Below are 16,127 nucleotides of genomic sequence, written 5' to 3'. Positions count from 1 at the left end.
TCCCTAGCAGAAAGGAGATAAAACTCCGACTGTGCTGGGCCCCCGACTGCTCTGATCCCCAGTTTTAAGCCAGACCCCTGGGACTCAGGCTCAGCCATAGGGAGCCGGGCTGTAAGGCGGAACCCCGGGGAAGTGGCGAAAGGAGGTCCCAGCGGTGCGCACACTGCGCGCAGAGAAGGGACGGTCGGCTGTGCCGCGGGATTGCCCTGACGGGAAGGAGACTGGGGCTCCAGACTGCTCTGAACGCCACCTCCAACTCCACTTCCAACTGAACTGAACCCCAATACCGGGCTTGTTGGGGGAGAGCATAGACTGTTTGGCAGCAGGCGAAAATCGAGGGCACCTTTCTCTCAGAGGCACCGGCAGCCAGCACTGATGGACCAGCATAGGGCGGGGCTGACGGAAGCCAAAGCTGCAGGCTCCACCCTGAAACCCCGTTCCATCTGTAACTGCGAAATGCGACAACAAAATAAACCACAAACGAAAGAAATGGAGGACAAAAAGCGTCTGGATATAGAGTTCAAATCTACGCTTATAAGGTTTTTCAAGAATTTCCTAGAAAAGATGGATAAGGCCTATGAGGATATGAAAAGAGATCAACTAGAATTAATAAGGAGTCATCGAGAAATGATAAGGGATCAACAAGAAATAAAGAATACATTGTCTGAAATAAAAAATATTTTACAGAGTCCTAAAAACAGAAGGGAAGATCACAAGAATCAAGTCAAAGATTTGGAACATAAAGAGCCAGAAGACACTCCTCCACAGAAGCTAGAAGGCAAGAGAATCCAGAAAATTGAAGATAATGTAAGAAACCTCTGGGACAACTTCAAGAGAACCAACATCAGAATTATTGGGGTCCCAGAAGATGAGAGAGAGCAAGATATCGAAAACATACTGAAAGAAATAGTGACAGAAAACTTCCCCCACCTGGTGAAAGAATTAGACTTTCAAGTCCAGGAAGCGCACAGAACTCCAAACAAAAGGAATCCAAAGAGGACCACACCGAGACACATCATTATTAAAATTCCAAGAGCAAAAGACAAAGAGAGAATATTAAAAGAAGCAAGAGCAAAGAAGGTAGTAATCTATAAAGGAGCACCTATACGATTGTCAGCTGACTTCTCAACAGAAACCATGCAGGCCAGAAGAGAATGGCAAGAAATATTCAAGGTGATGAATAGCAAGAACCTACAGCCAAAAATAATCTACCCAGCAAAGCTATCACTCAGAATCGAAGGCCAGATAAAGAGCTTCACTAATAAAAAAAAGCTAAAGGAGTTCATCACCGCCAAACCAGAATTATATGAATTGCTGAAGGGGGTTCTTTCAGAAGAGAAAGTAAACAAAGATAAAAATTATGAACAACAAATATGCAACTATCAACAAGTGAATCTAAAAACCAAGGGAATTAAAAAAATCTGATGAACAATATTAACTATTGAATATAATAGAATCAGAGGTATGGAAGGGGAGTGAACTGACGATTCTTGGGGAAAAGGGGAGAGGGGGGCGTGGGAAGAGACTGAACATAAACTGTGCACCTATGGATGAGGACAATGGGGAGAGGGGAAAGGGCAGAGGGTGGGGTGGGAACCAGGTGGAGGAGAGCAATGGTGGGGGGGAAAAAAAGGAACATTTGTAATAATATGAACAATAAAAACTTATTAAAAAAAAAAAAAAGAACTACTGTTTGGGCTCTAACTGGTTTGGCTCAGTGGATAGAGCATCAGCCTGTGGACAGAAGGGTCCCAGGTTCGATTCCGGTCGAAGGCATGTACCTTGGTTGTGGGCACATCCCCAGTAGGAGGTGTACAGGAGACAGCTGATCGATGCTTCTCTCTCATCAATGTTTCTAACTCTCTATCCCTCTCCCTTCCTCTCTGTAAAAAATCAATAAAATGTGCATATTTAAAAAAGGAACTATGGTTTGGGACTACTGGCTGCCTGTTTACTGTGTCCCCATTCTGCTATTCCAGGGAGAAGGCCCTGAAGCATGTATAACTAAAGCCCCTTGCCTACTCCTCCCTCAACTTTAGGCCCCAGGCTTCTGCGTTCACTCCTACATTTTTCACTCCCCAATTCATTTCCCTATAAGGCCTCCTTTCTGTTTTCTTTCTGGTTTTCATTCACAGGTACATACTGCAGTCAACAGAAATAGCAGTTATTCTAGAAACCTTTGAAAAACTGTCAGAGATGTCAGTTTCTCCAGTTTCTTGATTGACTAACTACATTTTGAGGAATTTTGGATTTAGTGCAGATTAGAGAAGAGAGATGAAAAAAAGGGCAGGGAAAGAAAGAGACTGGATTTAAAGCAAGTCATAAATCTGTGGGGATATGATCAGCCACCACCCTACTCTATTGCATCTCACCTCCCCACCTCATCCACCCTACCTGAGTATTGGCCATATTCCCTTTTTTTGTCCGTTCTTTTAATCAGAGAGATACTTGCATACCTACTACCCACACCAAAACAGTCTACTGAGGAAAGAAGATGTGAAACTGGGTCTCAAGAAGTATTACTCCACTCTTCACTGGGGTTTTTGAAGTCATTTCTCTGAAGTCCTTATTATTTGCCTTGAAGCTGAGTTTGCTTTTTACACCAATGGGGCTGATGACATTTGCAACCCAAATCTAGTGCTGCCACATCACTGCAATAATGGGGTTCATTATAAACTAGAAGCTGTTGGGTTAAGAATGTCTGAATGCTACATTTCAGAGACATCAACTAAATCAGAGATATGCTCCGGGTGCTCTAAAAGAAGTTACTGATGTCTTGTGTTCAAATTTGCACTCATGTTTGTTTGTTTGTTTGTTCGTTTTTATCCTCACCAGAGAGGATATGTTTTTATTGATTCTAAAGAAAAAGGAAGGGAAAGAGAGAGAGGAAGGGAGAGAAACATTGATCAGTTGCCCTTCACATTCACCCCAACGGGGACTGAACCTGCAGTCTGGACATGTGCCCACAGGGCATGAAACCCATAACCTTTTGGTGCTTCAGATGCTGCTCAACCAATCGAGGTGCATGGCCAGGGTGTTGTTATTTCATTTTATTGATCCTGTGTTAGGTCTATCTCCCCAATGAGAATAATCAAAGCTAACATTCTTTCTTTTTTTCTTTTCTTTTTTTTATGTGCCAGGCTTTATTCAAGTGCTTTACATGGATTAATTCATTGAATTTTTACAACAATCCTTTGAGATTAATGCTATTATCCCTATTTTACAGATGAGAAAGTTGAAACTCAGAATGGTCAAATAATGTTTCCACAGTAAAACAAATAGAAGATTTTGGCTTGGAATGTGGGCTGTTTGACACCACAGCCTGTGTGTTTAAACACGAAATATACTGTCTCTACGAAGGTCAGACACTCTTTAAAAATTTTTTTTAAATTGATTCCACAGAGGAAGGAAGAGAGAGAGAGAGAGAAAGATAGAAACATCAATGATGAGAGAGAATCATTGATCGGCTGCCTCCTGAACACCCCCCACTGGAGATTGAGCCTGCAACCTGGGCATATGCCCTTGACTGGAATCAAACCCAGGACCCTTCAGTGCGCAGATTGATGCTCTATCCATTGAGCCAAATCAACCAGGATGAGGTCAGACACTCTTGAATTCCTTACAGGGGAACACAGAGCTAAGCCTATGGAAGGCTGTCAATATACACTGAGTGGCCAGATTATTATGATCTCTGAACACATAATAATCTGGCCACTCAGTGAATATCCTATATAATAAAAGGCTAACATGCAAATTTCCCCCTCAACCAGGAGTTCGACCAGCAGGCAGATCGGCCAACTGCCCATATCCCCTCCCCTTGGCCAGGCTGGCCAGACCCCACCCATGCATGAATTCATGCACCGGGCCTCTAATACTTGCATATATATATATATATATATATATATATATATATATATATATATATGAGTGGCCTAATTATTATGTGTTCAGAGATCATAATAATCAGGTTACTCAGTGTATATTTGATAAGTAACTGATTATTTAGAATTTTTTAAGATTCCCCAGAGACCAAATTGTGTATATATTTTTAATATTTTCCATTGATGCTCAAGTAATGCTTCCTAACTAACCAACAAGTAGAGGAGACTTTCTTTTTAAAATTTTCATTTTATTTATTTTTGTTGTTAATTCTCACCCGAGGATATTTTCTCCATTGATTTTAAAGAGAGTGGAAGTGAAGAAAGGAGAAAGAGAGAGAGAGAGACAGAGAGAGAGAGAGAAAGAGAGAGAGAGAGACAGAGAGAGAGAGAGAGAGAGAGAGAGAGAGAGAGAGAGAGAGAGAGAGAGAGAGAAAGAAAGAGGGAGAGGGAGAGAGAGATTGGTCGCCTCCTGTATGCTCTGGGGATGGAACCTGCAACCCAGGTACATGCAACTTGATCAGGAATCAAACCTCTGACCCTTCAGTGTGCAGGCCAATGCCGTAACCACTGAGAAACACCAGCCAGGGTGAGAAGACATTCTTTTTCTTCTTCTTCTTTTTTTAATATATTTTATTGATTCTTTACAGAGAGGAGGAGAGAGGGATAGAGAGTTAGAAACATAGATGAGAGAGAAACATCAATCAGCTGCCTCCTGCACACCCCTACTGGGGATGTGCCTGCAACCAAGGTACCTGCCCTTGACTGGAATAGAACCTGGGACCTTTCAGTCCACTGGCCAACGCTCTATCCACTGAGCCAAACTGGTTTCAGCTAGAAGACATTCTTTATGACTGAGTTCCATCTACAAAACCAGACGCCTCAGTTAGACCAATCTCCAGAAGGCTGTCCTAAACCTAGGCAGAACTAAACCTAGTGAGACCCCCTGGGGGTTCTGCCTCATTTCTGGTGCTCTCCCCGCTCTGCGCCCAGAGCACCTGAGAACTATGGAAGGAGCAAACCTGAGCCAAGAGATGGAATTTGAGCTCTTGGGCCTCACCAGTGACCCCCAGCTCCAGACCCTGCTCTTCGTGGTGTTCCTGGGCATGTACATCGTCACTCTGCTGGGGAATCTGGTCATGTTCCTTCTGATCCATGTGAGTGCCACCCTGAACACACCCATGTACTCGCTCCTGAAAAGCCTGTTCTTCTTGGATTTCTGGTGTTCCTCCACAGTTGTCCCCCAGACGCTGGTGAACTTCTTGGCCAAAAGGAAGGTCATCTCCTATCTTGGCTGCATGGCTCAGATGTTCTTCTATGCAGGTTTTGCCACCAGTGAGTGCTATCTCATTGCTGCCATGGCCTACGACCGCTACGCTGCTATTTGTAACCCCCTGCTCTACGCCATCACCATGTCTCCTGAGGTCTGTGTCGCTCTGATTGTAGGCTCCTATGGAGCAGGATTCCTCAACTCTCTTATCCACACAAGCTGTATCTTCAGTTTGAAATTCTGTGGTGCTCACGTGGTCACACATTTCTTCTGTGACGGACCGCCCATCCTGTCTCTGTCTGTGTGAGCACCTCACTGTGTGAGATCCTGATGTTTATTTTTGCTGGTTTCAACCTTTTGAGCTGCACCCTCACCATTTTGGTTTCCTACCTCTTAATTCTCTTCTCCATCCTGAGAATGAATTCAGCCCAGGGCAGATTCAAGGCCTTTTCCACCTGTGCTTCTCCCCTCGTTGCCGTGTGTCTCTTCTATGGCACCGCACTCTTCATGTACCTGCGCCCCAGGTCCAGCTACTCCCTGGCCCAAGACCGCACAGTGGCTGTGATCTACACGGTGGTGATCCCAATGCTGAACCCCCTTATCTACTCTCTGAGAAACAAGGATGTGAAGGAAGCTTTAAGAAAGGTTTGGAGCAGGAAAATTATGGAATGATCTCAACTCGTTACCACCTATCTTTAGGAAGCCGAGGAAACTTTATCTGATGTGCTGCTAATCTGAGCACATTCCCACATTAGCCCATGCTCTCTGGCCTAGACCCAGGTGTTCCTGCATCAGCCTGCCAGCCTGCTGTAGAAAGAGCTGGTCGTGTCATAGAGACAAAAAGAAGTGACTTTTTTCAGATGATTCATTCATATATCCTTGTTTATGAACATTTCACTCTATTGTTAGAAACTGGCATTTATGTTCTTCGTGGTAAAGTTTCCCCTTAACTAATTCGAAGACCTTGGCTGATTCTTGAGAATCTCCTCTTTGTGACTTAAACATTTTTTGGATTGTCTAATTACTTGAATCATACTGTAACAACAACTTCAAAAGTTCACATGCTGTTTCATTGCCTTGTTGAGTTTTCCCCTAGCCAAATAGCTACTTGGTCACTTTTAAACTGAATAAGCTTGGGCAAATCAAGAATCACAGAAGTCTCATCTTTTGTTTTCAATTAAGTTTTTATTGTTGTTTACTTTAATATATATATATGTATATATTATATATATTTATTGATTTCAGAGAGGAACGAGAGGGAGAGAGAGGTAGAAACATCAGTGATGACAGAGAATCATTGCTTGGCTGCCTCCTACATGCCCCGCACCAGAGATCGAGCCCCCAACCTGGGCGTGTGCCCTGACCAGAATCAAACTGTGAACTCCTGGTTCATAGGTCAATGCTCAATCACTGAGCCATGCCAGTCAGGATCATCTTTTTTTAATGGACACGCCTTTTATTTATTTATTTTTAAAATATATTTTATTGATTTTTTACAGAGAAAAAGAGAGTTAGAAACATCGATGAGAGAGAAGCTTAGATCAGTGGCCTCCTGCACACACCCTACCAGGGATATGCCCGTTACCAAGGTACATGCCCTTGACCAGAATAGAACCTGGGATCCCTGAGTCCACAGGCCAATGCTCTATCCACTCAGCCAAACCAGTTAGGGTTGGACACAACTTTTAGAACTCTATCTTCTGTCAACCTGTTTAAGAGTTTATGGAAGGACAGCTTAAGAGCACTCAGTGGTTGTACCTACCCATTCAGTGGGCTGAGCAGTGGGGGCTGCAGATCGGCCTTCAGTGGCAGCTGAGCGCTGCAGGTTTGAATAGGCACAGAGAGCACCTGTGCCTTCAGACCATTCTGTGACTTCAGGTTACGCAGCAGTGAACTTGGGTACCGAAGTTCACTCACTGCCTTCCCAGCAGTGGCCTGCTCTTCGTTTTCTATCTCTGTAGAAGTAGAGATCAGGCATGACCTCCCTGTGGGTGGTCAGGGGAGACAGTGCTGCGCATGCACAGAACTTCCCAGGCCAGCGTCCACCACAGCAGACCCACTGAGTGAGCCCCCTGCTGTTGCAAGGGATAGCAATGCCCACATAGCTCAGAGGAGAGTCTGTGATACACAGAGCTGGGGGAGGCAGGTTAACATAAGGCGCCTCTGTGAGATCTGGTGGTAGCCCTGGGATCAGTAACCACCAGAAATCCCAGCTCCTAAATTTAATGACAACTTCTCCTTTCCTAATAGAGTTTACTGTTAGCCTTTAATAATTAACACTGTTCATATTTTAGTGATTTTCTTTCGGTGCCAATTAGAGATTTTATTAGAGGTGGTGTAGTATAGCTCATAAGAATATGAGCTCTAGAGCCACACTACCTTGGTTCAAATCCTGGCTCCATCATTTCCATATGTGTGACATTATTTAACCTCACTGAGTTTCTTTCGGGATAAAAATAATTGCAGCAGTATTGTTAGGAGAATTAAGTAAATTAATGCAAGCAAAGCCCTTGGAACAAATGCCTGGCATAAATAGCTGTTCTTATTAGAAATGGCTGCTGACTCAAAACAGCCTGGTACTGGCACAAGAACATATAGACCAATGGAATAGAATAGAGAATCCAGATATTGACCCAAACCACTATGCTCAATTAATATTTGACAAAGGAGGAATGAACATACAATGGAGTCAAGACAGTCTCTTCAATAAATGGTGTTGGAAAAATTGGATAGATACATGCAAAACAATAAAACTAGACCACCAACTTACACCATACACAAAAATAAACTCAAAATGGATACAGGACTTAAACATAAGGTGGGAAACCATAAAAATACTAAAGCAATCCACAAGCAGCAAAATCTCAGACATATGCCAAAAGAACTTCTTCACTGATACTGCCCCTGGGACAATGGAAGCTAAAGAGAAAAGAAAAAAATGGGACTACATCAAAATAAAAAGCTTTTTCACAGCAAAAGAAACCAGCAACAAAACAACAAGAAAGCCCATTGTATGGGAGAACATATTTGCAAGTGTTATCACTGATAAGGTTTAATCTCCAATATTTACAGGCATTTTATAAAACTTAATAAAAGAAAGATAAATGATCCAATTAAAAAATGGGCAATGGACCTAAATAGAATCTTTTCTAAAGAAGACAGAAGGAAGGCCAAGAGACACATGAAAACATGCTCAAAGTCACTAATTATCTGAGAGATGCAAATCAAAATGACAATGTGGTACCATCTCACACCTGTCAGAATGGCTATCATCAACAAATCAACAAATGACAAGTGTTGGCGAGGATTTGGAGAAAAAGGAACCCTCGTGCACTGCTGGTGGGAATGCAGACTGGTGCAGCCACTGTGGAGAACAATATAGAGTTTCCTCAAAAAACTAAAAATGGAACTCCCATTTGATCCAGTAATCCCACTCCTAGGAATATATCCCAAGAAGCTAGAAACACCAATCAGAAAGGATATATGCACCCCTATGTTCATAGCAGCACAATTCACCATAGTTAGGATTTGGAAACAGCCTAGGTGCCCCATCAGCAGATGACTGGATCAGAAAACAGTGCTACATCTACACAATGGAATACTATGCTGCAGTAAAAAATAAAGAATTTTTACCATTTATAGAAACGTGGATGGAATTGGAGAACATTATGCTAAGTGAAATAAGTCAGTCAATGAAAGAAAAATACCACATAATCTCACTCATTTGTGGATGGTAAAGAACATTATAATCTGATGAACCAAAAGATAGATACAGAGGCAGTAGTAGGGGTGTCGAACTCAATCAGAGAAGGGGCCAAAATCTAAAATCCAGCCTAAATCGTGGGCCGAATGGTTTACTGAACAGTCATAAACTGTCATTGTGATGGAAACGCAGCGGAGTGCAGTGATGACAGCGCGGTGCGGGCCACATTGCAAGGCCTGGCGGGACGGATTTGGCCCGCGGGCCTTGTGTTTGACACATGTGCAGTAAAGCATCAAAGAAACTGTCAAATTACAGCGGGAAGGTTAGGGAGAGGTGGGGGAGATAAGAGATCAACCAAAGGACTTGAATGCATGCATATAAGAATAGCCAACAGCCCTAACCAGTTTGGTTCAGTGGATAGAGCTTCAGCCTGCAAACTGAAAGGCCCCAGGCTCGATTCCGGTCAAGGGCATGTACCTTGGTTGTGGGCACATCCCCAATAGGAGGTGTGCAGGAGGCAGCTGATCGATGTTTCTCTCTCATCAATGTTTCTAACTCTCTATCCCTCTCTCCTCCTCTCTGTAAAAAAATCAATAAAATATATTTAAAGAAAGAAAAAATAAAAAACAACCAACAGATGCAAAACATTGGGAGTGGGGTGGGGGGCAATGATAAGATATGTACACATATAATACCTTAATAAAAGAAAAAAATAAATGGCTGCTGAATTTTTATCAAAAGCCTTTTCAATAACTTGATATAGTCATGTAATCTTCCTCCTATATTATATTTCCAAGGTAAATTAAAGACATAGATTTCCTTATGTTAAATCATTTTTGTTTCCTGGAATCCTACTTGGTCATAAGATGATTTTCTTTTAATAGACTGTTGGATCTGATTTGCAAAGAGATTATTTAGAGTCTTGGCATCTATATTAAAAAATAAACTTGTTTATGGTTGTTTTTTAAAATATATTTTTTATTGATTTCAGTGAAGAAGGGGTGGGAGAGATAGAAACATAAATAATAAGAGCGAATCATTGATAGGCTGCTTCCTGCACGCCCCACACTGGGAATTGAGCCCCCAACCCAGGTATGTGCCTTGAATGGGAATAGAACCATGCTCTCCTGGTTCATAGGTCGATGTTCACTGAGCCATGCTGACCGGGCTTTATGGACTTTTTGTATTACCTTTATTGTGTTTTAGAATTAAGGGTAAAATAGTTTTATAAAATGTATTTAAGCTCTTTCAACTTTTTCTATAGTATAGAATAATTTAAATAAGATAGAAATATCTGTTCTTTAAAAGTGATTCTCAGCTATAAATCCATCTGGAACTGGTGCCTTTTAAAAAGATAGATCTTTAATTAGCTTTCCAATTCCTTTTTATTTTAAATACTAGGGGTTCAGTGCACAAATTTGTGCACCTTGGAAGGAACTGGGGGCTGCGAGGCTGCAGTAGGCACAGGGGCAGGTCTCAGACCATCCCCTGTGCCCCCGCCTGGCTCCTCCCGCTGTGGCCCCCAGTCCCCTGTCTGCCAGCAGCCCTGCTCCTGGTATTGCCACTCCTGTGTGCTGACAGCACTGGCCCCACTCACATCTGCTGACATGGAGTGATTTGGGCTTGTGCCAGCAGTGGGTACAAGAGGGGGCTGCTACCCTGATTGCCCCTCAGGAGCAGGGGGAGGTGGAGAAGCCCTCAGGGGCACTGAGTAATCAGAACTGGCCCAGGGCACTGGCTGCAGATGCAAGTGGGACTGGCGTTGGCAGGGGGTGTGGGCAGTGGCTCCGGCACTGGCAGCGGGTGTACGTGCCAGGTAGGACTGCAGCGTGTGGGAGTAAAGAATTTTAAGACAGTAAAACAACAAGCAGACGGTCAAATTACAGCGGGGAGGGTAGGGTGATCTGGGGGAGATAATAGGTCAACCGAAGGACTTGTATACATGCATATAAGTACAACCAATGGGCACAAAACTCTGGGGAGGGAGGATTTGTATGGGACAGGGGGGGGGGAATGTTAAAATATGTACACAGATAATAATTTAATAAATAAATAAATAAATAAATAAACTAAAAAAAAAAAACCTCAAAAAAAAAAAAAAAAGAATTTTCAGTAACCACCAGAAGCTCGCCCCAATGCCAGCGAATGGTGCTCTGCTGTGGTCTAGCACCCCTGCTCATCTCCTCCACCATCTCTCTATGGCCAACACCCGCCATATTCTGCACACGCCCCCTGGTGGTCAGCACATGTCACCGCAACTGGTTGTTTTATTATTCAGTTGTTCCACTGTTTGGTCTATTTGCATATTAGCCTCTTATTGTATAGGATATGTTTATTGATTTCAGAGAGGAAGGGAGAGAGGAAGATAGACACATCAATGATGAGAGAGAATCATTGATCCTTTGCCTCCTGCACACCCCCTACTGGAGTTTGAGACTGAAACCTGTTATGTATCCTGATTGGGAATGGAACCGTGGCCTCCTGGTTCATGAATTGATGCTCAACCATTGAGCCGTATCTGGTGGGTCCAGAGTTTGGATTTTTAATTAGTTTACCAAGGGATCTCAGGCACCTTAATGTTTTATGAACATTGCACCAAACCTGAAGAGTAAAGGGACCATGCTACTCTTGTTCACCACTGTAATCCCCATATCTGGAACAATACCTGAAATACAGTGCTCAATAATTAATGAATGAGTGAATGAATGAATGAATGAATTCTGACATCAGTCTTTATTATTCTTTCAGAAACCATATCTCCTTTACTGTAGGGCAATGATTTTCAACCAGTGTGACACGAGAATTCTTAAAACATGCAATACTTGACTATTTAGTCAGGGACACTAATCTCTTTTCCCTTAGATTGTCAAATGAAAAATAACAACAGCCAACACAATAGCCATCTGGTGCGAATGAATAAAAATTACACCTTTTTTTTTTGCCTTAGCCAGGTGGCTCGGTTGGTTGAAGGATCATCCACACACCAAAAGATTTAGGGTTTGTGCCTAGCTGGTGTGGCTCAGTGGTTGAGCATTGACCCGTGGAGGTCACAGTCAGGGCACAGGTCCTGGTTGCGGGCTCGATTTTAATATGAGGAGTGCAGGAGGCAACGGATCAATGATTCTTTCTCATCATTGATGTCTGTCTCTCTTCCTCTCTCTGAAATCAATAAAAACATATTAAAATAAAAAGATTTCAGGTTTGGGGTTGATCCTAGGTTGGGGTGTGTATAGGAGGCAACCAATTGATGTTTCTCACATCGATGTTTCTCTCTTTTTCCCCCTTCCTCTCCCTTTCAAATCAATAAAAACATATCCTTGGGTGAAGACTAAATGATATTACACCATTTTTTTGGTCAGATCAACAAAAAATATATTTTTTGCTGTGCTGCAGAATTTTAGTAATTAGTTTATATGGGCCATGAGATGGAAAAGGTTGAAAATCATTGCCTTAGGGCAATGGTGCTCAAATGTTTTGGTCTCAGGACCCAAAGAGCTTGCCTTAGAAAACCCTAGCAAACACAAGAGGATATAAACACTTTTTCTATTAGTCATTGAAGTGATGTCAGTATACTTCCCGCAGCCTCTGGAAAGCTCTTCTGTATACTCATAAGAGAATGAGAACGAGAAGGAGGAACGAATCTTTGTATTATTACGAAAATAGTTTTGCCCTCCTGAACTTCCTTTGTGAATCACTGTTGGCCACAGAGGCAGATGACATGATGGTTAAAATGCACGAACACTAGCATAAGGGCTGCTGGATATGAATTGCCTCTTTCACTTACTGGCTGTGTGACATTACTTAACCTTCTTGTGCTTCATTTTCTTTCTCTGCAGAGCAGGGATAATAGTGCCTGCTTCTTAAGGGCGTTGAGTTAAAACACTGTGTTTAAGACAGTGTCAAGCACACAGTAAACATAACAAAGATAGATGTAAATATTATTAGGCATGAATGTGGGCCTGGCTGGTGTGGCTTCATGGTTGAGTGTCGACCCATGAACCAGGAGGTCACAGTTTGATTTCTGGTCAGGGCACATGCCCGGGTTGCAGGTTCGATCCCCATTGGGGGCGCACAGGACGCAGCCAATGAATGTTTCTCTCCCATCAATGTTTCTCTTTATCCATCTCCCTTTCTCTCTCTCTCAAAATCAATAAAAACGTATTTTTAAAAAAGATGCACTAATCTTGTAAAATGAAAAAAAAAAAGTGTAGAAATGAAGGTGATATTATTATTATGCTACATGGTTGCTCATAACTGCTATTTTCTCGGGCCCTTTTATAAAATTTATTGGAGTAACATTGGTTAATGACATATAAATTTCAGGCATAAAACTTTGTCATATGACACATGTATATTCCACTGTATGCTCACCACCAGAGGTCTAGTCTCCTTCCATCACCATGTATTCGATCCTCTTTATAAGCTTAGACCTCCCCTCACCCTCTTCTCCTCTGGTAACCACCATTCTGTTGTCTGTGTCTATGAGTTTGTTTGTTTTTTTGTTAGCTTGTTTTGTATGTTCATTTACTTTTTGTTTTATACCCCACATGTGAGTGAATACTGACATATTTCTGCCTGACATATTTCACTTAGCATAATGTTCTGCAGATTTATCCATGTTGTCACAAATAGTAATATTTTATCTTCTTATGGCTGAGTAGTAGTATATATCAGATATATTTTATCTAATCATCTGTCAAAGGACACTTAGGTTGTTTCCATGTCTTGGCTATTGTGAATAATGCTGCAATAAACATAGGGGTACATATATTGTTATGAATAAGTGTTTTCAAAATTTCCAGGTAGATAGATACCCAGAACAGTAATTGTTGGATCATATGGTACTCTATTATATATATATCTCCTATCTAATAATAGAGTAATATGCAAATTAACCATCACTCTGCAACAAAAATGGCAGCCCCCATAGCCACAAGATGGCAGCGCCCAGTCCCCTCAGCTCTGCTGCTGGAGTGTCCAGCCTATCCACAGGAGCAGTGAGGCTGGATCTGCTTCCATAGGGGTTTTGGATCCACCCCGGACACGGCAGTCAGAGCCTGGACAGCAGGGCATGGAGGCTTCCTTAGTGCGGAGGCAGCGGGGAAGCCCTAGGCCTGGCAGGTTGATGGCGGCAGCAGGGAAGCCCCAGGCCCAGCAAACAGAGCCTGGACAGCAGGGCATGGAGGCTTCCTTAGTGCGGAGGCAGCGGGGAAGCCCTAGGCCTGGCAGGTTGATGGCGGCAGCAGGGAAGCCCCAGGCCCAGCAAACAGAGCCTGGACAGCAGGGCTTGGAGGCTTCCTTAGAGCAGAGGCGGCGGGAACATCCCCTGGCCCAGCAGACAGAGCCCAGACAGCAGGGCTTGGAGGCTTCCTTAGAGTGTTGGTGTCGGTGAAGCCCCCAGGCCTGGCAGACAGAGCACACTGCAGGGCATTGGGGCTTCCTTCACATGATGCATAGTGAGGCAGGCAGAGAGCAGAGAACAGTGCATGGGGACTTCATCTCCATGTCTGCAGCAAAACCTCCAGGCCCGCAGAGAGCAGAGAACCATGGGGAGTGGGCCTAAGCCATCAGTAGGACATCCCCTGAGAGCTCCTGGATTGTAGAGGTGTAGAGGGTGCAGGCTGGGCTGAGGGACCCCCGTGCACAAATTTCGTGCACCAGGCCTCTAATATATATATACATACATATATATATATATCTCCTATATAATAAAAGGCTAATATGCAAATTGACCAAATGGCAGAATGACCAGTTACTATGATACACATTGATCACCAGGGGGCAGATGCTAAATGCAAAAGCTGCCCTCTGGTGGTCAGTGCGCTCCCACAGGGGGAGCACAGCTCAACCAGAAGATGGGCTTATGGCTGGTGAGCACAATGTCGGGGGCAGGAGCCTCTCCCACCTCCGTGGACATCGGACATCCCCCCTGAGGGCTTCCAGACTGCTAGGGGTGCATGTCAGGATGAGGGATTCCCCCCATGCCCCCGAGTGCACGATATATATAATTGATTTCAGAGAGGAAAGGAGCATGATAGATATTATACATGAATAATGAGAGAAAATAACTGATTGGCTGCCTCCTGCATGCATCTCACAGGGGATTGAGACTGCAATCCAGGCATGTGCCCCGACTGGAATTTAACCATGACCTCCTGGTTCACAGGTCAATGCTCAACCACTGAGCCACACCAGCTGGATGGTAGCTCTATTCATAATTTTTTTAATGGACCTCCATACTGTTTTTCATAGTGGCTGTACAAATTTTACATTCCCTCCAGCAGTGTATGAGGGTTTCTTTTCTCTACATTTCCTCTTGCATTTATTTCTTGTCCTATCAGTACCCATTTAACCAGTGTGAGGTAGTCGATCATTGTTGTTGTTTTTTTTATTTTATTTTTAAATTATAGTTTACATCCAATATTATTTTGTATTCGTTTCAGGTATACTTTACAAAGTGTTCCCCCTGATATTTTCAGTACTCACCTGGCACCAGATATAGTTATTACCATACTAGGGGCCCAGTGCATGAGGTTGTGCATGGCGGGGGGGGGGGGGGGGGTCCCTCAGCCCAACCTGCGCCCTCTCCAATCTGGGAGCCCTCAGGGGGAGCCCTCTCTAACCCGGGAGTTTGTGTCTGTCTTTGCAATCACATGAGCGAATTGTCTGAGACCCCAACCCTCTTTGGTTTGGTGCTCACAGAATAATAGAGGTCTTTTTTTTTCTTTGCTCCATTGGTGGAGATTTTCTAGAAGTTGCAGAATATCTTCCTTTTAATTTTTCCTTGACACTCTGACTTTACTTAAGTCTCTCACCCGAAACAGTAACTTGCTCCAGGCTCACTTTGCTCCAGTGTCTCCAGGGATCCCGCAGCACGTCCGCCATCAGAACTATAATTCCCAACATTCCTGGTGCTCCCCGTGCTCTTGGTTTCTGCTTCCAGTCCAGGGGCTGCACAAACCAAAAGGACTTGGAACTCCAGCCGTCCCCCGTCCGGTAAGCCCGGCCACTCCAGTGGTGTCCCCGGGACCCTGGCCGCTCAGCGTGGGCACGCATAGGCCCAAAGTGGCCAAAGGGCGTCCAGCCCGCCTCCAGCTGCTCGGTGCATGCGCGCTGCCCACAGGCTCGCCTTCTTTGTCGGGTTAATTTTCAGACTCACTCCTGATGGGCTGTGGGCATCGTGGAGGGATGGGCAATTTACATATTTGTCTATTATTAGTATAGATTCGTGACTATATTCATTATATTCCCATGACTATTTTGTAACTACTAATTT

General features: G+C 43.6%; 1 protein-coding gene across 1 annotated transcript; it reads left to right on the top strand.

Moving 5' to 3' along the window:
- The first annotated feature begins 4,720 nt into the window (after positions 1-4,720).
- Positions 4,721-5,980, top strand: LOC118724557 (olfactory receptor 5AU1). Its single transcript, XM_036447954.1, is given in 2 exon segments — positions 4,721-5,444; positions 5,447-5,980. Coding segments are annotated over 2 exon segments (933 nt in total). The 5' UTR covers positions 4,721-4,885; the 3' UTR covers positions 5,821-5,980.
- The last annotated feature ends 10,147 nt before the right edge of the window (positions 5,981-16,127 follow it).

Source organism: Pipistrellus kuhlii, unplaced genomic scaffold (genome assembly GCF_014108245.1).
Source record: "Pipistrellus kuhlii isolate mPipKuh1 unplaced genomic scaffold, mPipKuh1.p scaffold_m20_p_1, whole genome shotgun sequence".
Classification (NCBI taxonomy): Eukaryota; Metazoa; Chordata; class Mammalia; order Chiroptera; family Vespertilionidae; genus Pipistrellus; species Pipistrellus kuhlii.
The sequence above is the reverse complement of the archived record's forward strand: the minus strand, read 5'-3'. Positions and strand labels throughout refer to the sequence as shown.